Genomic DNA, 24,006 nt, shown 5'->3' with positions numbered 1-24,006 from the left:
ACTATGCGGTTTTTCCTTTGAAAACGCGGGCGAAGCCGCAGGCGGAAATCTAGTATTCATTCAAAATGCTGTTTCATCCCCATCCATTCCTAATCTATCTTGTAATGAATATCCCTATCCCAAACCTAATCTAATTGAAATGTATCAAGTGTCGACGTGTCTGCCAATTTAATTTGCTTTTCTGAAAACTATTAACATTCTTTACCTTAGAAGTAAAGATTATTTACAAATTCTGAAGCAATTTATCCCTTTCCAGGATATCCTAGTGACCCACCCGTTCACCAGGATATCGAACTGGTCCTCCGGCAATACGTACTTCCACATGACGATCGGCAACCTCGTGCGCGGCTCCAAGCTCCTCTGTGAGACCTCACTCGGATACAAGATGGACGACCTGCTGACGTCATACATTTCCCTCATGCTGACTAACATGAATAAACAGCGGTCTATGCGTGTGAAATAGATGATGTGGGTTAGGTGTGTAACATTGGTGTATAAAATAATTTATTTTATTATTTTTGCTATTTTCCGTAAAATTTGTTCTTACTTTTCTTAGATTTTATAAAAGATAAAATTGTTGCCCTATCTAAAAAAACATATTTTATTTTTCTATACCTATGTATTTTTTAATTAAAAACGCCAATCAACTTAGTGTGTTATACACGATGTTACATATCTGATGTCTATATTGTCCTCACAAAAATGTTATCGAACATTGGACATGTATATTACATGTCGCTTACGGTGGCGATAAAGCAAGATGCGATAGGTGCTTAACAATTAGCTTGCATACATTACATACCGGTTATATGTAATTAATCCGCTTATGCGATCCTAATCAATACTTAAATTATTTGTATTCAAAAGTCCGTCCAAGAAACATTAGATTTTAATTATATTAATACAACAAAAACGATACGAATATATTATTTACGATGATGAACAACTTATTAAGTACAATACTTTTGCTAAATAGCATACTTATAAAAATTAAATTATCAAATTAAAGACGTAATACTACATTATTTTTTGAAATTGCGTTGAAATAGAGTGTAGCTATTCTGACGCAGTACATAATTATTTTTTTGTTTAGTAAAGATAAGTGAAGATCTGTTTAAATTAAAAATATTTATTCTTAAATTATAATGGTTAAGGTTTATTCAATTAATTAGGGTCCAAGGAACCTAATATTTAAACGGAAACAATATTTGTAAAAAATATTGATATTTTCGATAATTTAATAAATGTAAATCGAATATTATACAAAGGAATAATCAATTTAATTTTAAAAACATTCTTGAAGTCTTCATAGACTATGTAATTCATTGAGATTTAGAATCTCTCAAATTTTGATGTGTAAATGTTCAAACTCCACGGAAACTGTTGTTACAAGTAGGTATATACGATTTATATACCTACTACCAAAAATGTTACATAAATGTTTTTATATCCTACCATAGAGTAATGTTTTCTTTCTTGTATCTCGAATAACTGTTACAGTTTTTATTACTCGTATTGTATGCAATAGACAATATTATTAAATAAATACTTTCCACATTGATAGTCTTTTACAAATTTTACAATGTGTTATTTCATTATATTTATAAGTGCGTATGTTAATCGAATTGTGTATTTACTGATAATGTTATATAAGCTGTTTTATAATGCCATGAGTTCGGACTGTACACAATGTTTGTTATAATTTCGCTTTAATAAAGTCGCCTCTGTGAATGGTTGTTAACACGAGTCACAACTATGTGTTTTCTTTTATACCCTTCTATATTACACCATCTATTGAGAAAAAAACTTGTAAAGTATCATTATTTATATATTCTCAATAATCAAGACACTCATAGGTTTTTGTTCAAAATTTAATGTAAGTATATTTATCTCATGTCGATCTTTCTCGTCTTTACTAAGTACCTACGTAGTCGATGACATAATATAAAGTTATATACATTATACACGTGTATGTATAAGAGAAAGGATATGGATTATGTTCTGTAAGGATTTATGTTTGGTATATGTTGTAAAGGATGTAGCGGCACAAAATAGTTAATAGTACTGATAGCGGTAAGATAAAATAAGACCGGACGTAATTTTATACAGATAAGTAAAACTTTTGCATCAAAGAAAAAGTAAGTAATAAATAATTCAAGTCGTATCTTAATTTGTAGTGCAATCAATGATAGTCATTAAATTGACACTTACGTTAATAAATTAGGCAACTGGTTTATAAGATATAGTTTTTCGCATTTTATTCCTGATATAAGAGTAATTACTTTTAACATGTCTCATGTCTGTCTGAATAAAAAGTGTAGTTGTTAAAATAATAATAATTTCAAATGCACATTACATCCGAGCAATTAAGGTAAAAGCGGGCCAGTACAAAAACTGTTAATTAGAACAAACAAAAAATATATATCCGCAATAAAATCGTGAGAGACTCCCACGGCCGAAGCTCTATTCTGATTCGCGCAGAATAATGATGCTCTATTGTAGCAAGCAGCAGGAAGTCATTTATCTAACATCAAGAATATGACGGTTTAGAGCAATTTTGTGACCGATTTCTTAACGTGCAATTTCGGCTGACCGGTCACCCGATGTCAACTAACTGTGCTATTAAAAATGAACGTTCTAATTGCTGTTTCGTTCGGACGAGTGACGGTGTACCTACATATATGTAAGTATATCTTTTGGATGGATTGATGGCGGTTATATTTATATTGATTTATGTTAAATGAGGTCTGAGGATAAACTAGATAAATTATATATCCAAGTGAGGTGAAATAAAATTAATACCTAGTTACTATGGAATAGCATCATAATACTGTTTTCTGCATAAATGGCTTTCTTCCATAGGGGCTACAGGAATGGCACTACCTTACACTAAGCTCATGGTTATTGAAAAAAAAAAATCAAACACTTCGTTTTTGGTTCCAAAGATTTATTTATTAGTTGAAATAATAGATATCATCCTCTCAAATCATCTTAAATCTATGCTTTATTAATTCCTATATCATTTTACCAGCTTCGCCAATTAAAGATACAGATTATATACCTATTGATTAATAGCCAGACAACAAAGACATCTCATTTAAATATAAAGCGGGCAAGTTAATCATCTCTGAGAACTATAATCTAGACAGAAAAATCACTTCCCCGTCCGCTAAGCCGGATATGAAAATCCACCGGCAATTGTAATAAAATTAATAATGTGACTTGTTCTTACAATATATCTATGCTATCGGAAGCAGTGCCTCAGATTTGTTAATCCAACTTATTAGGAGATTGACGTAATAGATGCGATTTTGTGCTATGATAGAGATTCATTGACTTTTTTATGAAAGCGGAGTTATAGGTACCTAACATACATAAATAGGTAACTAAAAATGAAGTCTAAAATCATGGACATATTATTTTGTACTACTGCCGCGTGGTTTCACCATGGCACATCAAGTATTTCTATTTTAGCTCATGTGTTATTCAGATGTGCCTATAACTGCCTACCTATAGCTTTTATAACCTACTGTAAAGTTTCATCCATATCCATCTTCACGAACTCTCGCATTTATAATATTAGTAGATGTAACGAATAAAATTAAGAACTACCTACCTACTTATTCCATAGATTTTAATAGATATTATTTTTCCATTAGAAAGCTTTATCTCGCCGGGGCCGATGATGATAAAGTTAACAAGAATTAATTATATATTTTTATCATTTAGTTACAATGTTTATGACGAAACTAGAAAAATAGCATCAACATAGCATCGTGCAGCATCAGCACGTGTCTTTCCTTTTAAGAATCTATAATTAAATAAAAAAAAAATGATTGAAGATGAACAGGATCCATTACATGAATACAAATCTAGCTACAATAATAACAACAAAGTCGCTTCCTGTTGTCTGTCTGTCTCTATATAGGTGTATCTATGCGTACGTAGATCTTTAAATCATGCATGATGCAACGGGTGTTGTTGCCGTCGTTTTCTAAGTACCTAGATATGTGGTAGGTATGTTGTTCTTGATCAAGGTACTAGTTAATTTTTGGGAAATCGGGCGAAGCTGAGGCCGGAAAGCTGTATTTACTAGCTTAATATAAAGCTCATACCGGTATCTTTGTTGAAGACTTTTCGGTGTCTTCTACCAAGAGTAGGTACCTGCCTTGGTTAGTCTGGTAGGCACTAGAAACACATTATTTAAGTAACTAGTTAGTTTATTTATATTGCGTGTAAAATAGGTATAAATATAAATAAAAAAAACTTGTGGCAGCTAACTATAAATAAGCATTTTTTCTTAATTACTGTGCTCATTATGTAGATAGAAACGTACAATTAATTGAAACATAATAGTCATGTGATTCGTATCAATAACAGCTACTTTTCACAAGAGTAGTCTTGAAGGAGTCTAACCAAGTTGCAAAGGTTTCGTATAAACATTCTTGTTAACTTGTTAACATATGTTGTTGTTTCTTGTTTTTGTTAACATATATATCTATCTGTGAGAAATTCGTAGCAAACTGAAAACTTAGGACTAGGTTGTACCTATGTCGCCCATTCTGCAATGATCTAACCAGCCCCCCAGAAAGCCACTTGACTAGGGGGGCAGGCTATTTCATGCATTTATATAGTTTTTATTGTGTTAGAGATTGTTATGCTGTTATGTTATGTTATTGACCAGGGTAGACATTAGACAAGAACCTAAGAATTGTGAATTTACTGCAATCGAAACCGCGTGATTGTGTGATATTCGCGAGTGTCTAGAAACAACCAAGTCTCAAAAATATCGAATTCTAAATCAATACTACATATTATGATTTGGTACAACAAGCAACGCACAAGAAGCAATATAACGCGGTAAAATTATCCGTTCCCACGACCAAAGATGACATGTTGGAAAACTCGAGCACTGCTTAGATTTTCCCACACTCTGCATATCTTGCTACCATATATCAAGTTGGCATAATGTAAAAAAGCATAGACAATGATTCAATTGTGTGCACACCGCTTTCTCACAGTATCACTAAGATATAATCGTTACCTTTAATTAAAGAGGGTAAATGACCACTGATCAAAAAGTTCAACACAGGCTTGGTGTTACATACGACGTCTTCACAAGAGCGCGCACCGGTGAAGAAGGCGTGGCGAAGTCTTGGCTCAGCCCACCTTAGAGAACATTGCCTTACCCTGCAAAACTATTGAAGGTCGATATTATGACGTATTGTATTAAACTGCGATTTATATTACAGTCCAATGATATTTTTTATTAAATACCTATCTATTATCTAATATTATATGTTGAAGATTCTAGGAGCGAGGTGATAACTAGGCGGTAGCATATATTTTATCTTAAAAAGTTAAAACTATGTTACGTTTATGGTGATATGATAATTTTATACGTATTTATTTATATGGTTGTATTATTGGATAATATTGGAAGGCTAATAATCTTTTAAATTTTAATTAAAAGTTGTTTTTTTCAGAATTTTATATTTTACAGTGAGATACTAAAGACACGTACCTATAGCAGCAGCAGTAGCAGGTATCTTATAAGTTTTAGTGAAATTGAAAACACAAATTATAAATGACTTATGACTAACTAGTAACTATTAAGATAGATAAATAATTATATCAGTTATATCTAAAGATTACCTACTATAAGATTTAAAAATAAAAAAGTTTTGTTTAGACTTCTCAGAAGTCTAGGCTTTGCCAGTGAATAAACAAGACCGGCTTTTCCAAAATTATGTATCATAATCAGAAAAACACAGCTTTTTAAAACCAGGATACAATTAATGATGTAAGATGAAAAATACGATCCTAATAAAATAATTACATTCTCGATAAGGGTCATCAATTGAGACGTCATAATCAAGAAACTAATGATGTCACGCAACGCTATAAACTTGAACGTATTTTTCATGGTATTTTCAAGCTATAGGTAATAGAAAACATGATAATATTTTACGATCATATTTTATTATTTTTATCATATTTAAAAGATGTTTTGATACGGCTTGTTGGTTTATAACTCTATGAATCATTCTTAAGAATAAACAATTGATAATAAAAACAGTTTGAAAGACTTACAAAAACTTCTAAGTGCAGAAGTTTCGAGATATGACAACAGTTATTGATTCAAAATTTACAACTGCGTGGGAAACTTTGAAGTCATTATTTTTGCGAGGTACCTTTTGTTCTAAAATTATATTTCTTAATTAAAGGCTTATAAAAAGAACAATTAACAACTTATGTATGAAATACAGGAGCTTTGTTTTAAGTGCACATTAGGTAGGCACCTCTATTAATTTAAATTGGATCTTCTTTAAAAGCTTAATATCAGGATAAATTAGAAAATTTTACGTAAAACAATAGCATTGTGAGTTTTTTTGAGGAATTTCTTAACAATCAATTACTTATCAATGAATGAACCAGGATGTGGAAAGCCCATTTTCATTCATAATAATTAATTTCATATTACCAGACAGAGATCGCATGTTTAGCTGCGATTGTGTTGTCATCGCGGCGTCTGTGTCGTCAAGAGTCGTCATTGATTGCATGATGCCTGGTTTCCCACATGATCATTTAGATACATATGTCGCAGGGTTATTGTATATTATATTATGGGTTATTACAACTACTGAATCTACAGCGATCTTATTAGCTATAATGTTGCGCAGGTCGATTTATGTGGATTATTAACTGTTAATCCCCATTCCCCAGAAGAAACAGGTTGTGGTAAGTTTAAGGCATTAGATTTTTTTTTATGGAAATTCTTATTTAGAGATAATTCTTAGCGATGTTTTTAAGAGGAAAAAAAACCTGCTGTAGGCGTAATAGACGTTAATTTTTACCTAATAAATCTCAATAAGCCATTTAAATTTTCGATAGCAATCTTTTTATGTGGTGTTCAATCCTTTGCTTTTTTTAATTAGGGATGCGGAGAAAAATAAAATTGCAACGAGTGAGCAATCCTTATCTACTACAGCTGACCTGTCTAATGGCGCCTAGAGCGCTCCCTCGCTTTAACCTCGCGGTAACTGCAGCTCTTCTGATATACCTACCTACAGCTTTTGCGTGTTTCATGAATGATAGTATCAATCTTATCCTATACCTATAACTAAGTAGTTACATCTAACCTATATGTGTATTATTATAAATTTATAATTAATATTAAAATTTTTGTGAGGATGAATAGATATATAAGAATATACATATATACATATGTCTAATACTATTTCATGCCAAAACTACTAAACAGATTTTGATGACACTTGGTAGTAATGGGAGTGCTTTATATACCGTTTACATACATAAGTAGGTACCTACAGCGGTTTCTCGTGAAAAATTTTAAGATCGAAATATCGACTTCAACGCCTTAGCCAAAAGGATACAAGAAGTCCAGTAACTATATTTTTTACTTAATTAACAACTATGGCTTAACATAAATCGTCTTCTTGACCTCCTTCCTGACTCTTACACAAAATATCGTCCAAAACAAAGTAAAACCTCTACAATACATTTATAGCAGGCTTCGAACCCGCAAACTTTGACGCATTGGTCCGGATGATGAACCACTGCACCTACCACCAAATGAAATTCAATATTTGGTAAAGATATGCCCGTGTTACTTTCATGGTAGGTAAATGAAGGTAGCTACATAATATTATAACCGCTGTTTCCAAACCTAAATTTTAAAATTTCGGAAGTTGATAGGATGAGCTGCTATATAGATGATGATGCTGCTATTCGAAATTTATTTTGTTATGAGTAAATAACTATAATATAGACCGCCTCCTTGGTACAGTGGTTGACACGTCAGCGTAGCAAGCGAGGGGTCCTGGGTTCGATTCCCGGTGGAGACGAAGAAAAAAAATGTCTCGGTCTAGTAGGACACAGAAGGTTGATCACCTATTTGCCCCTAAAGAAAATCGATCAGTGAAACAGATGTATAATGCATCAGCTGCCTAGTGGAGAGTGGGGACTAGGGGACATTGGACTTCACTTAAATAACTATATATGTGAGAGAATCATAACAGAGTAGTTGTTATGTGGCTATACCTTCCTATTATAATGTACTCTATTGTGTACAACATAATGTCGATATTGAATTGATATGAAATGTATGGGCTTACGGGCCATGCTATGGTTTATATTCCTTGAGTCAGTAGCTCGATGATATAGTCTCGGTACTACCATCGACCGCGCAAGGTGTGCGCACTGAGTCATTATTTAATATTATTTCACATATCTACCTAATTATAATTAATTATGGAGAGTTATTTAAATTCTCCGACATATATAATGTTAATAATAACGTTTTTAGACTTCAGATGAAGATAAAGGTTCCAATATCTACTGGTTTTGCGAAAAAAACAAGGTCTCCTGATAAACTCTGCATATTATTTTTTTACTAAAGCTTACCATAGCAATTTAAAAATAGTTTTTAAACTTAAAATAACAACTTTCGACTTGGTTAGACTTGGAATTGGTTAGAAACCTTCTATAGGATTTGATATTAAACGATAATAATATATATTATAGGTAGAAGGAAAACGAACAAACCAATAGTGAAATTGCAATTACTATAAAAATATATTGAACCATGTACTCACTACTCACCTCGTAACAGCATCAAATTTTCATTCACATTTTAGATTACCTACTTAAATTGTTAATATAATGAGATCAGGAAGCCCTTTGGGATACATATTTTGTGTGTAGATTTTTCAAATTGAGTGTAGGTATTGATTGTTACTTCAGATACAATTTTTATTTATTTTTTGTAAATTGCATGGAAAAGCAATTGCATCAAGTTATATTGAAAACGTATCTACAGATATCTAAATTTCTAATAAGAATTGCACCAAACTATTTCAACTACCTATGTCATCAATTTTTGATGAATTTTTATGGTAATCAGTCTGCATTGTAATAAATCAAACCAATCAATTACCATTCAATTATACTACATTAAACATAAATTTATGAACAATTTGATCATTAATAGTTCGAATTATCAAACCGTTGCATTTCTCTACTTGAACAATGATCACCACAACGTTGCTTTTCCTTTTTAAATATCAATTAATAACTGCATCTTCTCACCATTAGCGCCGTTCGAGGAACATCATAAAATGTAAATCTGTTTATAATTCAAAATCTCAGACAATAGCGAGTCGCTATAAACTTGTGATAATTATCAGAGGTCAGAGCCAGCAGTGCAGAACGCTATGTGGGGAAGACGTTTTTATCATGTGAAGACGTTTCCAAGACGTTCCCACAGCACTGATTCCTTGATTAACTCTGATTCATAATCGACTAATTACACTTGACCGTACTTACATTAAATTAATATCATATTTAAGATAATACTTACCGTGGGAATATTCTAATCACGTTAGTTTTGTTAAAAATATATGTGGATACGTGTTTTTTTAATGTATATTAAATTTAATGATAACACGCAAATAATAAAATGTAAATGATGATGGTGGGGATTTGCATGTAATAAAAAACGTAATTGTTTAAATTCAGATTTATTAAAATATTCATGTTTCAAAATGACAGTAATATTTCTGAATCATGACTCAAATACCAAAAGGTAAAGAAAGATCGATAAACCAATACATCGACGGATTCATGTGCGCCAATTAAGACCAATTTCTCCATACTTTAGTCACAAATAAAAGGTAATCACATTATTTAAACGTCTTTTCCTACAAAAATATTTATATATTTTGTACTTCTTATAAAACTTTCCACTTGGAATGTTCAAAATCACGCTCTTATATTATAAATATCATTATTAGCAAATTTTGTAAAAATTTTATCAGTACAATAAATATATCCGTCTAGATAATGTACTATGCACTACATCTAGCTTAATTAACTACATTGTTCATTAGTATCTCGGAAATATACATACATACAATGGATACTACGCGCCTAACAGATGTGTTCGTCTGTACAAGAACCAAAGATAATACAGACTTCTCATAGTAATCACGAAAAGAGACAAAGATCAGTTTGGAAATAATATACATAGTTTTTTTAAAATACCGTTCAAAATATTGATGTTTGGGAAATCTAATCTATAAAAATGTAATGCAATGAGCGTTGACCATTCAAAAGTGAAACCAAATTATGTAGAGCGAAGCTCAACATTTGCGTTCACATAAATATAACTCGTTTAATCTTGTGTCAATTGCCCCATAGACTAATACATAACAGTAAAAATTATTGACTTTAAAAATCTTACAAGAAACTTGTTTGGGACTCGCTCTAAAAGTACTCGTAGTTTTTAAATGTCATTGATAAGAAAATTATCACATTCAAATAGATAATTTTATGCTACTTTGGTTCTTAACTTTATATTACAATAAATTTGAATAATCCGTGTGCGTATCTGAAAATTTGACAAATAGGAATGTATGGTCTTTTTTCAGTTGTTGAACATATAAATGGTACTGTAATAAAATTGACTTTTGTATACCAAGGCGGTAACAATTACATAATAATAGCGTTTGATCCTATTGATACCCTGATCGATTAAAACAATAATGATTACAAAAGTGTTCTTGGTACGAAATACGTATATAAAGTTCTAAATGAAATTGACAAATGTAATTAAATCTTACTTAATATAATACATTGGTTCGATACTATAAGAAACTTATTTTAGAAGCGTTTTGGTGTTATAATCTCAAACCTAGTTATTAGGTTCACAACTACATCGTTTACATTACAATTTATAAAGCTTAAATTTTTTGTGGACATCAGTATTAAAATAATTATTTCTAACGTATAGTATTCATTCACCTTTATTATTTAATACTACTATTATTTATTTACAAAAATTGAAATTGATAAGATTCTTAAATCTTTTAAAAGTATTGTTTCATGAATAAAATCAGTTAAAATATGAGGAAAAGTAAAGACCAAATATGCATTGTGTCTCTATTTAGAAAAACAAAAATACATTACACGTACAAATAATGTTCCAAATCTGTTCTTTGAGCCACATATAAACGGACACGAACAACAAAACTAAAGCATTTTCCCAGGCTGATAAAAACACAAGGCGATATAAATTTGTAACAGTTCACTTATCTCGGTTTATTGCGAATACACCACTAGATAATATTAAAATTAAATTCGTTTAATTAATAGTGGTGTACATATAAATATCACAATTCAATTGTTTAAAACCATTCCCATGGTGTATGTAAATAAATAAAAAATGTTGAGACTACGCAAGCGTTGACCGAAAACAATTATTACTTTAAATGCAAATCGAAATCTAAACGATCTCTTGATATTAAAGATAAACGAATTAAAAGCAAATATTTTAGATTAATAGTTGTGATACCACGTGAATGTCAAGATGTTCACATGTATCGAGCCGCTTACACGGACGTAGGAGCCGCTAATAATATTGTCACAGCTAATAGGAGATTTACAAGTGATATTTTCGAGGCAAGCAGCTATTTATAAATATAATCAGTGTTATTGAAATCGTATCCGAAAATATCAACAATGCGCAACAAATGATAAAACAAATTGAGCATCATTAATAAACATACATTCAACAGAACCCTTAAAAATCCTTAAAAAATCGGATATCCTAACGTAGATATTGACGAAGAATAAACAACTAAACTCACAATCACATTCAAAAATTGTCCGATGCAAAGATCTGCCTATTCGTCTATTAGGCATAGTTTTGTAATGAACGTGTACCACAGACTTTGAACCTTACTACTCAGAAATAAGGTGTTAATTTGAATGAATTTTCCAACTCTGCTCGGACATTTTCGACTTTTCAATTGGCGATTGTGAATCTAGTTGTCGCCGTCAATGCGCGCAGATCACTCACCGGTCCGTTAGAACGTACGTATTCTTTGGAGGTCACAGAGGCGATCACTGCAGGTTGTCACTATCCAACCTGCAGTGTGTTGGCTATTGGAGGCTGTTGTCTGGTAATCTGTGGCTGTTGTGAGCATCGTGATGCCATTGTTCTGGTCGCATGACGTCATCGACCGGCGGGCAAATGGGCCGAGGGCCAGGCTCGGGGGTGTACGTGAATGTTAGACCCGTTGCGTATATAATACCGTCGTTCCGCACTAGGGATACGGGCACCTGGAGAGAGGACATTTCTCATACTGACATGTTGACATGTTTGATCTAGACTATGTAATAAGCTATCAAATTCTTAAAGCTAACATCCAAAATATGAATCCAGAAAACTTGGGCTAGTCCCGTGAAAAATAAAATTCGTAATTTCTCTACATGACTTGATCTTTCTTTTTCCATTGCATTGTACCCTTGCATTATTTTGAGCATCTAACGTAAAAGCTCTAGAACGTCTAGATTGATATTTCTAATTGAAAACAATAATACTGTAGTGGCTCACTATGGAAAACATATTGTATTTCAAGTCCCTGCACATATAATCGAGTTTTATTCATGCAATTGCACACCCTATTCAGTAACTACCAAAAACTTCCATTATAGGTCCAGTTATAATGCTAATAAAAGAAAAATATAGTTTTGGTCACTCACCTGAGTAGGCTGCCGGACCCACAGCCACTGTCCCCTAAACTGCGATATATCCGGCACCACGCAGAGCATCGACTCCGCGCACCTGTACATGGTCTCCGCTTCCACGTCCCCGAACCAGACTTGCAGAGATGGCGTAAAGTTGTCCCCAGCAAGCTCTAACATAGCCACGTCGCCACCACCGTTCAGATTCAAAGAGTGGACTAGAGGCACGGGCGTTACTGGTGACCTATGACAGGAATGATTTACTACATGAATGATGTGCTATTTTTAATTTTTGGGAGACATGATTTAAGTGATGTGCGACGTCTATTATGGATTAATCTAAACTAATAGGTACTGATATTTTATAAATACGAAAAGTTTCAAACTTAGTAAGCTTTAGGCGATTATAAAATAACTTATTTATTATTAGTAGGTATTTATTAATAGGCATTTAAAATAACTTATTTATTTAACTAAATTCAATAAAAAGAAACTATTCACATGGAAGAAATGGAGAAGCCACGAAGTAGCTAATCAATGTCATGTGACGGAAAGTTGCAAATTCTTTTTAGGTTGGTAATAAACCACATAGTACAATTATTATTGATTTGTTTACAAATAAGTATTAAAAATAACGAAGCTCACTAGTGTGCCAGAGTTATAATGTAATATTTTGTAGAGCTAGCACCTATGCTTAAGCACTCAACAAGGTCTCTCATATTCTGAATTTCTATTTTAGTAATTATTTCCTTCTTATCTTCGTACTTATATTAATTTTATCTATCAATCTACAAATACCTAGGATTATTATTTTTAACAATACACACATAATTTGTGTTTTATCCAGTACTCATTACTACTTAGGACAGAAACATTATCTTTGTGTCGGCTAACGATCTAACTGTTATTGAGAACCTTTAAACCTCCAATTTACTATGATGGCGTAATGATTGACACAACTTCTCGAGGCTCAAATAGCATGTCATTAAGTGGTTACTGGTCATATAGTATTTAGCCCTTTCTTATGAGAATTTCCGTTTAGTTTACTAGTATGATATTTTATAGTATTTTGTATACGTGTTTATTGTAATTCCTCAAACTTCATAGGACCAAAAAGTAGCGCACGCGCAACTTCGAAGGGGTATTTTTTGTGATTTAATAAAAGGGCAAAATAATTCAAGAAATATTTTTTCCGTGGCTTTGTCCTCGGATGAAACCGCGGTCTATAGGTGTTTTATTGCAAAGATGAATTTAGTATACCTACACCTACACCTATTCATATTTTTATTTTTTTAGCTATTAAAGCAGTGGAATTAATAATTTTTTTTTTGTTCGAATTAGTTATGTTCTTTGCCGTTTTATTATCTGATAGGTATTATCTTAATAATCTACTTTATAAAAATAAGTCGGGTTTTCTTTCCTGACGCTATAACTCCAGAACGCACGAACCGATTTTCACGGTTTTGCATTCGTTGGAAAGCTGGTATCGGGCTCCGTGAGGTTTACGTATAGGAAAGAAAATTCGGGAAAAATTTCAACAGAAAAAGAAAGCGGGAAAAAATGAAATGTTACATAAAACGAAGCCATCTGGTGGCGAAACGGAGTTCGCCGGGTTTGCTAGTAATTTATAATATAGCAATTCAACTAAACTACGGTGTCAATGACTACGAGTTTCATAGCGGACAATAGCCAAATATGAACCACATTGAATGAGTTCAAATTTAGGGGCGATATATTGACGTGCGAGTAAGAAATGTTTAACTTTTGATAGCAAGTCATCGCAATTGAGTAGCGATCTCCCCTCCCCCTGACTGCTAGGTATCATTACGACTATTTACCGACGCGACGCGCAGGGTTAGTAATGATGCTGTATGGACTCATATTGACGTGAAAATACCTTTGTTATGGAGTTATCATTTTAGATCTATGTACCTGGATCTACTTGCAAATTTCTTTATTAGTCGTTTTAGCTTACAGGTACATAAATAGCCTAACTATCCTTTTGTACATTTGAATGTTTTTAAAAATGTAATTTCTTTCAATAAATTTAATATTTAAGGGAAATTTTAAGAGGAATATAGTTAGTTACCTAAGCGATTTTGCTTTGAGCAATCTGAACTTATCATATTAACAAAAAAATTATACCAAAAACATAAAATAACAATATCTGTAATATTTTCCAATTTCCATTACAATTTAATTTTTAGTCAATATGTACTTACTTAATTTTTCATCTATTATTGTGCATACCCATAGTATACAATAAAAGCTTGTTGTTAAGATGTCTGAGTGATCATGCAAAGCAGATGGTTCTAATCTATACTAATATTATAAATGCGAAAGTAACTCTGTCTGTCTGTCTGTTACTCAATCACGCCTAAACTACTGAACCAATTTGCATGAAATTTGGTATGGAGATATTTTGATACCCGAGAAAGGACATAGGCTACCTTTTATTGCGAAATATGTACCTCGGGCGAAGCCGGGGCGGACCTCTAGTAAGATTATATTTGAGTTAATAAGCTAGCAAGGCTATGAAGTTGATAATTTTTCTTTCTTAGAAATGTACAAACTAGGAAGTTTAACATAGTTTAGCAAACTTATCCACTTTTATGAGTACCCTTACACACAATATTGATATGTTATAGATATGAACAAGGTAGGAAGTTTAACTTAGATCAGCAAACTTATCCATATAAGCGTATATATATGACCACATTATTGGTACAATTTGATTCTATATTAATAGGTATAAATTAGACACTGACCTCACTGGCCCCATTCCTTCATAGAACTGATATTCAGCCTTATCCGTTGATATAATAGTCCAACAAGCTCCGTCATTGATCATTTCTTTATTAGGTTCCTTCGGGCAAGGAGTGGCTTGGAACTGAATGATCCTCTCCTGCGATAGACAGAGGTACATCCGTTCTGTGTCCTTCATGTAAAATGCGCATTTGTGCAGCTGCGAGACAGGGTCGTCAGCTTCTAATAGTGCCATTTGTTTATCCACCTAGAAAATGATTGTTTTAGAAATAGATAAAAGTTTTTTTTAAATAAGAATGTGAGTATAGAAAGAATTGAGAGAAGAGAATGTTTATTAATACATTTATAATTTAACATTTATGATAAATGGAATATTAACAATATTGCCATTATTGCTACTAACATAATTTGTAGAAGAAAAATTAATTACAAATATTGTAATCCCAATCAATTAATTATTTAAGAAATAGCTTAGTAATAACAGATTTCTGTAATAGTTTAAAAGAAAGATGAATAGTCTTAATTAGAGGTAGAATGACCTGATTTACCTTTCTTATAATAAGCCGTGGTAATGCCATGCCAGTCACTGAGCAAACAAGTTTCACTGTAGATCCGTAATGGACATAGCCATCTCTCACTGCAAATTCCTCAGACTCACTCTCATTGTCATCCAAGAGGTGAATAGTAAAAGCACCCCACTGAGTTGATGAAGCATGGAAATTACCATTCTCCACATGAAGATACCTCGTAGAAACAGTCTGTGATCTTAATCTATTAAATAATGCAACTTTCGTTCCACTTGCTATACATAAATCAGCATTCTTTAATGACTGTTTCTTCTTAGAAGGCTTAGATATTACTTTTATTCTCTTACTATTAAAAATACCAATGTCATGGCCGTTGCCGTAAAACATCTTAACTGATAACATAAAATGTTTTCTCTTATCTGAGTCTGATATGTACAATGTTTTGGCAGCACAATATTGTTTGCCATTATTAAGATCTAGTTGTTGCATATCCTGGTCCGAATTGCCTATACCAATGAATGCACACAATTGTGAGGCTTGTTCGGTCTCACCCTCACGCAGCATTCTTTCACGTCTCAGTCTCCAACCATCTCCAAAAAGATAGATACATGGGGGCGGGCAGAAAAACCTCTTCTCGTTGCCATAGGATTTTTGTGCTACCTTAGCGTGTAAGATGACCACCACCATGTCGGAGCGATCCCTGAGGTACCGCTCCATGGCCTCCCTCGTGAGACGTCTCTCCTCGGGGCGGTAGGCGCCGGCGCCGGGGCCTGCGGCGGCGGCATAGCGCGGGTACAGCGCGCCGTGCTGCGGTGGCGGCGACGGTGGGCCCCCGCCCATGCCACCCGCGCCCGCGCCGTACTGGTGTGGCATACTAGCCACGGCTCACTCTCACCTCAATTTACACTTCATTACGTTCTGGACCCAAAAAGACGACCGCAAAGCATAGGCTACGTCCTACTATCTCCGCGAAAACACTGATCTGAAGCTAAAGCTCATAACGTAAACATAATCCTGACAGACCGGTAGCGTCTCTTCAAATGCAATTTTTCAACCTTTGTTAAATTCTACAACAACGATACCACTTTCTATTATGTTGGGGGAGTCTTAATGATCACACGATCGATACACTTTTTGCTATTCACAACACTATAAATAAATAATTACGATGGGAACTATAACACACACTTCTTTCAAAAACACCTGTTCCTATGAAACATTTTCAGAATAACTTTGTATAGAACTAGTTGTTGTAATTAATTTTCTTAACATCTGTGAATATTATTAAAATGTAAACTCGTTAGATGATAACAACAAAATTTAGAAAATGTTTGCAAAACGTTCTGTTTATTCAAGTATAATTATACGACAACGCTGGTAACGCGAACTGTCAAGCGATAGCATAGACACGGAGGGATGTGCTGCAAACAGCAAACGTGTTGTCAATTGCACGCGCGCGAGTAAAGTTGAATGATACGAGATTCGTCGGCTTTGGCGTGCCGACTGACAGACAGGCGGTCATAGGATGTGGGGTTACGCATGGGGCGTGAGAAAATAAAGTGTGGGAAAGAGTGGGCGTCGCGGCATAGTAAAACATTTGATATTGTATGTAGTGAACCGAACACTTACGAATGCTCCAGTAGCAAGCAACATCATTTCGTATTGTTGTTGTGTGCGTTATAAATACATTGAGTTCACGAAGCGAAAAGGTTGCGGTGTGTGAGGAAGAGATCGACGATTGACCGGAGATCTCGTGGGAAACGACCTTTGTTATGTACACTAATATACATTAGTTTAAAACAAAAAATCTTTTTCAATAATCACACGCAATGGGAGTTACTGGGCTGTGGCGACTTATAGAACCTACAGGCAAACCTGTACCGGTTGAAACACTAGAAAATAAAGTTTTAGCCGTCGGTATGCAAAATATCCAAAACATTAGTCATCAGACTCAATATTTAGTTTGATACATTTCATGATTTTTTTTTCTTTTACTAATCAACAGATATTTCAATATGGTTACATCAGATGGTGAAAGGATATCAAGATGCAAAGGGAGCTCCACTTCCAAATGCACATCTTATGGGATTGTTTCAGCGTTTATGTAAATTATTATATTTTAGAATAAAACCTATATTTGTTTTTGATGGTGGGATCCCAAATTTAAAACGACAAACAATTGTAAGTTCTATTTAAGGGTTATTTAGTTTAGCTTGTTACATTTCAAAATAATTATTACAAAATAATTTTAGGCCAAAAGACAAGTTAACAAGTCAAAGTACAACTCGGAATCAGAACGTTTAAAACGAGAACTAGCCCTCCTGATAGGTAAAAAAACTGCAATAGGAGCATTATTGGGCAAACAAATATCACCAAAGAAAAGTAATGCACCACAAAATGATGATGATTTATTCAAATTGCCAGCAATGCCTCAAAGAGATGAGGAAACTGATACCGAGTATGTGTTTTGTTAATCGACTTATATTGTAGATTTAGAACTTTGCACAATTTATATGCTTTGCCTGCATTTATAATTTCAACTCAATGATAATAATTATTAACAGATCCGATGAAGATGAAAGTTCAAGTGCATCTACGGTTGATTTACACACAGTTGACCTTGAATCAGAGAACTTTAAAAATATGCCAGTAAAAGAGAAATATGATCTTTTGATAGAATTGAAGGAAACTAGAAAGATGAATTCCTGGGGTAAATTACACACATTACCAAAGAAAAGCGATAATTTTTCAGATTTTCAAGTGAGTTCTTTTATATGGTTTTAGCTTTTATATGAGACACAGTGAACATTATAGAACTATTATATTTCAAAGAAAAACCCGTTCCCGTGGGATTTCCGGGATAAAACCTATCCTATGTGTTAATCCAAGTTACCCTCTATATGTGTGCTTAATTTAATTGTAATTGGTTCAGTAGTATTTGCGTGAAATAGTAACAAACATCCATACATACAAACTTTCCCCTTTATAATAGTATTTTCTCTATGTCCCTTTTAGATGCAAAGGTTATTAAAGAGAAGAAAGGTTCAAGAGTGTATTGAAGAAACTGAAAAAGAAATGGGTGATGTTGGAATGTCTTTCAATGATTTAGAAGCACTACTTAATGAAGAAGGTATTGATACTAAAATTGAGGAACTGCCGACCCGTCGTATTGCATCCGATAAAACAACACGATTTTTGCTAATAAATAATGTCAAACAAACTTTAGCTGAAGCAAAGAAATTAAAAGAGCAAGAAGCACTTAAGGATTTGCAAAATACTGATACAACACCCAATGAGAATAGTACCATAGAAAATGAAAAAAATGATGAGTTGGAAGATGACTTGCAAAAAGCCATTAAAATGTCTTTAGAATGTGTGGATGAACCTGGCACTTCGACAAGTGCCTCCACTTCTAAGGCTGATGAATCATGGACATCATTTTTAACGGACTCAGAACATTCTAATGTATCAGATGATGAATTCGCGCCACCAGCTGTCTCAACTGCTAAAGCTTATATTATGCAATACAGCGATTTTACACATAAGGCAATTGATGAAATTGTATCAACAAAGAATAAAAAGAAGGATAAAACAAGTGAGAAAAAAGTGGACGACATTATACACGAATTGAATCAAGAAAACTCAATAATTGAACACAAAGTAGATTTAACAAATGAGGAAGATTTTGGCAATAATATTTCAAACCAATCTAATGTGGCAAACAATGATTCTCTAATTATTATAAACACGAAAAAATCTAAATGTGAAGCTGATAAAAATATTTCCAATAATGAAATTAATACATCAGTTGTTTGTGTTGAAACAACTAATGATGAAATAATTAATTTAGATACAACAACAGAAGAATTTCCAAGTATAAATGACAGCATAAATGTTGATTCCAAACTGTCCTCGTCAAGTGATGATGAATTTGAAGAGGTTTCTGAAACTGAAACTAAGCCTCCCAAACCTGTTGTTCAGCTCACATTAAACATGAATGAACAAATAGAGGATGATATATTTGCTGATGTTTTTGAAAATGATAAAGGTCAATTAAATAATATAGAAGACATTGTAAAAACCCAATCTATGGGTGAAAAAGTGAACAAAAAGGAAATAGCAAAAATACCACATAAGGAATTGCTAACAGAGGATACAAAGGATAACATTAACAAAAATAAGGAAACCCTTGATGATAAAAAGGATTTTGTACAAGATCTTGGTGAGATTGTGCATAATAATATACAAGTTCAGGATAGTGCAGTACAGGAATGTATTGAAAATAAAGAACATAAGGAATTAACTGAAGATAATATTAAAATTAATGCAACTACTAGTTCCTCATCAAAATCTGAAAACCTTCCAATAGAACCTAAACTGAATGTTGAACCCTCAAAAGGAAAACCAAAAACTTCAAAAGAAAAACCAATAAGAGAGCCTATATCGAAAGAACAATTGCAAACTATGGAGACAGAAGTAGATAAAGAAGAAGAAATGTTATTGCAAGAAAAAGGACGACTCGATCGAATCGGAAGGAATATATCGGAACAAATGACGCAAGAAGCGCAGGAACTACTTCAGATTTTTGGTATACCTTATGTTGTTGCGCCCATGGAGGCAGAAGCACAGTGTGCATTTCTAGAGGCAGCAAAACTTACTGACGGTACCATAACTGATGATAGTGACATATGGTTATTCGGAGGAAAAACAGTATACAAAAACTTCTTTAATCAAAAGAAACATGTTCTTCAATTTTTAAGTGAAAAAATAGAGAAGTCTTTTAGTAAGTCTTATATTTGTTGTTTTTTTACTTGCGAAATGTTTAAACTGAGTCTATATTAGTGAAACTATATTTTCAGATCTTACTAGGGAACAGCTGATACTATTTGCGCTTTTAGTCGGCAGTGATTATACCACAGGAGTGACAGGTGTAGGGCCTGTTACAGCTATCGAAATTCTTGCGTCATTTCCATTTAACAAGAAAAAAGTTATAAACGAAACTATAAAGGAAGCTCGTTACCAAGAATTAGTGACTGGGCTCCAAGAATTCAAGCAATGGGTGAGAGCTGGAAGACGCACTGATAATATAAACCTTAAGAATAAATTAAAGAATGTTACTCTCAATGATGACTTTCCTAGTGTGAGGGTAAGTAATTCATTTTATTTAATCAAATGTTTGAAAAAGAACATAAATATAATAAATAAATATTTCAGGACATGTTTAACACATGGCACAATCTGGATCCCATACTAAACATTCCATAACACAAGCAAAATTCTTGTGCTATGGAAACCAAACGGCTGATAAACATACATTTATAATTTTCAATAAAAAATAACACCCAGAAACAGAGCAAACATCGATCTTCATCACACAATTATTGCCATGGGTGGGAACCGAATCCACGACCTCTGGCTTAGAATGCAGGGTTGCTACCAAATAAGCCAACCTGTCAATCATGTTTATAAAGTATTTTATTTATAGGTTGTTCAAGCATATCTTGAACCCAATGTGGAGAAAAGCGACGAGAAGTTTACCTGGGGCGAAATAGATATAACTATATTACGAGATTACACAAAAAAGAAATTTGGGTGGTCACAAAATAAACTAGATGAAATCATTAACCCAGTTTTAAAAAGATTACTCGAGAGAAAGACACAAAAAACTGTTCACGATTATTTTAAACACAAAACAGAATTTGATTGTATAGATGCACAAGTGAGCAAAAGAGTAAAGGCTGCTATTCAAAAACTAGATCCAAATTCAGATACACTAAATGAAGAAATGCTACCACCCCCAGATTCTAACAAGCAACCCAACAAAAATAAGGGCAAAAGAAAGCTGGTTAAAAACGATGAAATAAAGAATATAAGCAAAGTTGTGAAAGTGGCAACGGTTGTCGAGAATAAGACTGATTTTAATATTATTATTCCAAAGACTGATAAGTGCCAGGAAATCATCCCTCAGCGCGAAAAAGTAAAACAGTGTATGCTAGAAAACAAACTGAAAGCTATTGAAGTTTTTAGAAAAACTAAAATTGATCGAAAACGGAAATTTACCAAAAAGAAGTCTATGTTACCTAAGGATCAAGCTGAGCTTTCCGAAAGTAGCGACAGTGATTAGGCAGGTACACAGACAATAATTCGGAAAATAATTAGAATGCATGTTTTTTCGTCACTATTTATACTAATTAATAATAGTACTTACTATACTAATACTTGTATTACAAGCAATAATAAAACGCAATTTTAAAATAGTCAATTTATTGTTTACATATTCTTCAATTATATGAAGCATTTCCAACTATTATCTTAATTATACACACAGTAATGTAAATTAAAGATATAAATAAAAAAATCAATGCTATAAATAGTTAATGATTAATGTAATAAATAGCTTGGCGAATTTCCTATAGCCAATCGAACATCAAGATTTTAATACTAAAAAGTTAAATCTTTACACGTATTTTATATGTATTGCGTTTCTACATACATATATTAATTCTACTCAGAATGTACACGGTCAATCAGAACTTTCTAGTCATAAATCATAGGAACATTGATATTTACCTCAATCAATGAAAGTGCCCTTTTGCTTACATGAAAAAAAACATCTATAGGTGCACAATTGCTTTATACTACATGCTGAAACTCCAAACAATTTGGAGCTTTTTTGCCTACAAGACGTGTGATTAGACTAATGCCAGAGGTAACGTTTCAAGATATTCGCCGTGCTATTTTTAAAATATAATTGATAATTATCTAATATGAGACCTGACTAATAATTATGTTTGTTACCTTAGACTTAACAATGGGGTATAAACAGGCCCTCCACCCCGATTTTTTTTTAATATGTTTTGGATCTCAGTAATTTAACAAAGAAAAATCGAAGATAACAAACATATTAATAATTATTTAATTATATTATAAACGAATTATAACAAGAATAAGTAATGTACTATATTAATTAATGAACTAAATGCATTACACTTGTCAGGTCGTTAATCATTAATGTATCCTATATAATTATAATAAAAATAAAAAATCATAATAAAATCAAATACCGATTAACGCTAAATCTTGAAATTTCGAATCGATGTTTCCCAATTAAGTACTACCTATAAACTAGTAGAACTTTATAAATAAAATATGTAATTGTGCAAATTAAAATAATTCTCAATTTTAACGAATTCATTGTTTTCTACCCATTCACTTTATTTACAATGGCGATCTAAGACCCAATTTCACCAATATTTTCTAAATCAGACATTTATTAATCGAGCTTCAAATTAAACATGTATTTTAACATCGTTGTCAACTCTACAGGTCCCAAGAAGGAAATCTAACAGCCGATTATCAAATCAACCATTAACTGAGCGACTCACGAATCATTCATTCGTATTTTAAACCGCCCGAAACAAAATGTCATAGTTGATAATGCCATAGTTTCGCGCGTTGGGGATATTTGTTCTAGTTGTATAATAACTGTCATGTTTGGTAATTCGACTAAATTGAAATGTTCTAACACAGTATACAATTTAATAATCATGTAGAAACTTTTACGTTTGCTGGTTTATATGTCAAACGATTTGGTCGTTACCATGGTTACAAATGTTTGATGTTATTTGGAGATTGTTTTGTTGTGATTTTTCTTGTGTTATTTTAATTTTATTTTGAGTTGAATAAATACAATAATGTTGAAGAAAAATCGCGGTTCAATTTCACTTGGTCGAAGGTAAACTGGATCTGGTTGAAATTACGAAAAAAAATTCGGAGTCCGAAGGAAAGTGCGAGAGATCTCATACTAGAAGAGCAATTAAAACAAGAAAAATAAAGACAAAGCAGCAAGATACATTTAAAGTAAATTAATAGTAAATTCTTGTTTGTAATAACCTAGTATCTAGTTGTTATAACCTATTTATTGAATGATGTTGATAGGTACAATCTAAGGGTACAATAAAAATGTTTTATAAAAACACAAGTTTTATTTATTTAGGTAACATGAAAAATTACATATTTCTATAACAATGTCACATTTAAATTAAATTAGGATCATCATCATCGTCAGCCCATATACTTTATCACTGCTGGGACATGGGATTGGTAATGCTAACTTAAACTTAAACACGGTAAGGGATCAGGTCATTATCCACCACGCTATCTT

At 32.8% G+C, this 24,006-nt stretch overlaps 3 protein-coding genes across 5 annotated transcripts in view; 2 read left to right on the top strand and 1 right to left on the bottom strand.

Moving 5' to 3' along the window:
- Window positions 1–1,753, top strand: part of ck (unconventional myosin-VIIa ck) — a 35,513-nt gene extending 33,760 nt beyond the window's left edge. The window contains exon 14 of the mRNA XM_089702009.1: window positions 257–1,753. Coding sequence (XP_089558135.1) covers window positions 257–463 — 207 coding nt within the window. The 3' untranslated portion in view covers window positions 464–1,753. The remainder of the gene's footprint in view (window positions 1–256) is intronic.
- Window positions 1,754–9,526: 7,773 nt separating this feature from the next.
- Window positions 9,527–17,329, bottom strand: Su(H) (recombining binding protein suppressor of hairless). Its single transcript, XM_089701998.1, has 4 exons — window positions 15,864–17,329; window positions 15,318–15,562; window positions 12,568–12,793; window positions 9,527–12,144 (listed from the first exon to the last, which is right to left on the bottom strand). The coding sequence occupies exons 1-4, from the start codon at window positions 16,713–16,715 to the stop codon at window positions 11,965–11,967; spliced, it is 1,503 nt and encodes a 500-aa protein (XP_089558124.1). The 5' UTR covers window positions 16,716–17,329; the 3' UTR covers window positions 9,527–11,964.
- A 21-nt stretch (window positions 17,330–17,350) lies between these two features.
- Window positions 17,351–23,072, top strand: mus201 (rad2 superfamily protein mus201). 3 transcript variants are annotated; one of them, XM_089701972.1, is made up of 7 exons: window positions 17,351–17,759; window positions 17,848–18,023; window positions 18,095–18,300; window positions 18,407–18,602; window positions 18,858–20,625; window positions 20,702–20,988; window positions 21,057–21,311. In XM_089701972.1, the coding sequence occupies exons 1-7, from the start codon at window positions 17,672–17,674 to the stop codon at window positions 21,105–21,107; spliced, it is 2,772 nt and encodes a 923-aa protein (XP_089558098.1). In that variant the 5' UTR covers window positions 17,351–17,671; the 3' UTR covers window positions 21,108–21,311. The 3 variants fall into 3 exon arrangements, with proteins under 3 accessions (XP_089558098.1, XP_089558082.1, XP_089558090.1); XM_089701956.1 differs by lacking the exon at window positions 21,057–21,311 and adding an exon at window positions 21,328–23,072 and having other exon boundaries at window positions 17,355–17,759; XM_089701964.1 differs by lacking the exons at window positions 17,351–17,759; window positions 18,095–18,300; window positions 21,057–21,311 and adding an exon at window positions 21,328–23,072 and having other exon boundaries at window positions 17,897–18,023.
- Window positions 23,073–24,006: the final 934 nt, after the last annotated feature.

The sequence above is a fragment of the Colias philodice genome, chromosome 2 (genome assembly GCF_061535455.1).
Source record: "Colias philodice isolate Cphi_HAF_F1 chromosome 2, ilColPhil1 Martin Lab GWU primary, whole genome shotgun sequence".
NCBI lineage: Eukaryota > Metazoa > Arthropoda > Insecta > Lepidoptera > Pieridae > Colias > Colias philodice.
This window is presented reverse-complemented; position numbering and strand designations above follow the sequence as displayed.

Coding starts and splice junctions, on each gene's coding strand:
- mus201 (XM_089701956.1), top strand. CDS start 17,672: ATGGGAGTTACTGGGCTGTGGCGACTTATAGAACCTACAGGCAAACCT. Junction 18,301..18,406: donor GATGAGGAAACTGATACCGA/GTATGTGTTTTG, acceptor AATTATTAACAG/ATCCGATGAAGATGAAAGTT. Junction 18,603..18,857: donor ATAATTTTTCAGATTTTCAA/GTGAGTTCTTTT, acceptor TGTCCCTTTTAG/ATGCAAAGGTTATTAAAGAG.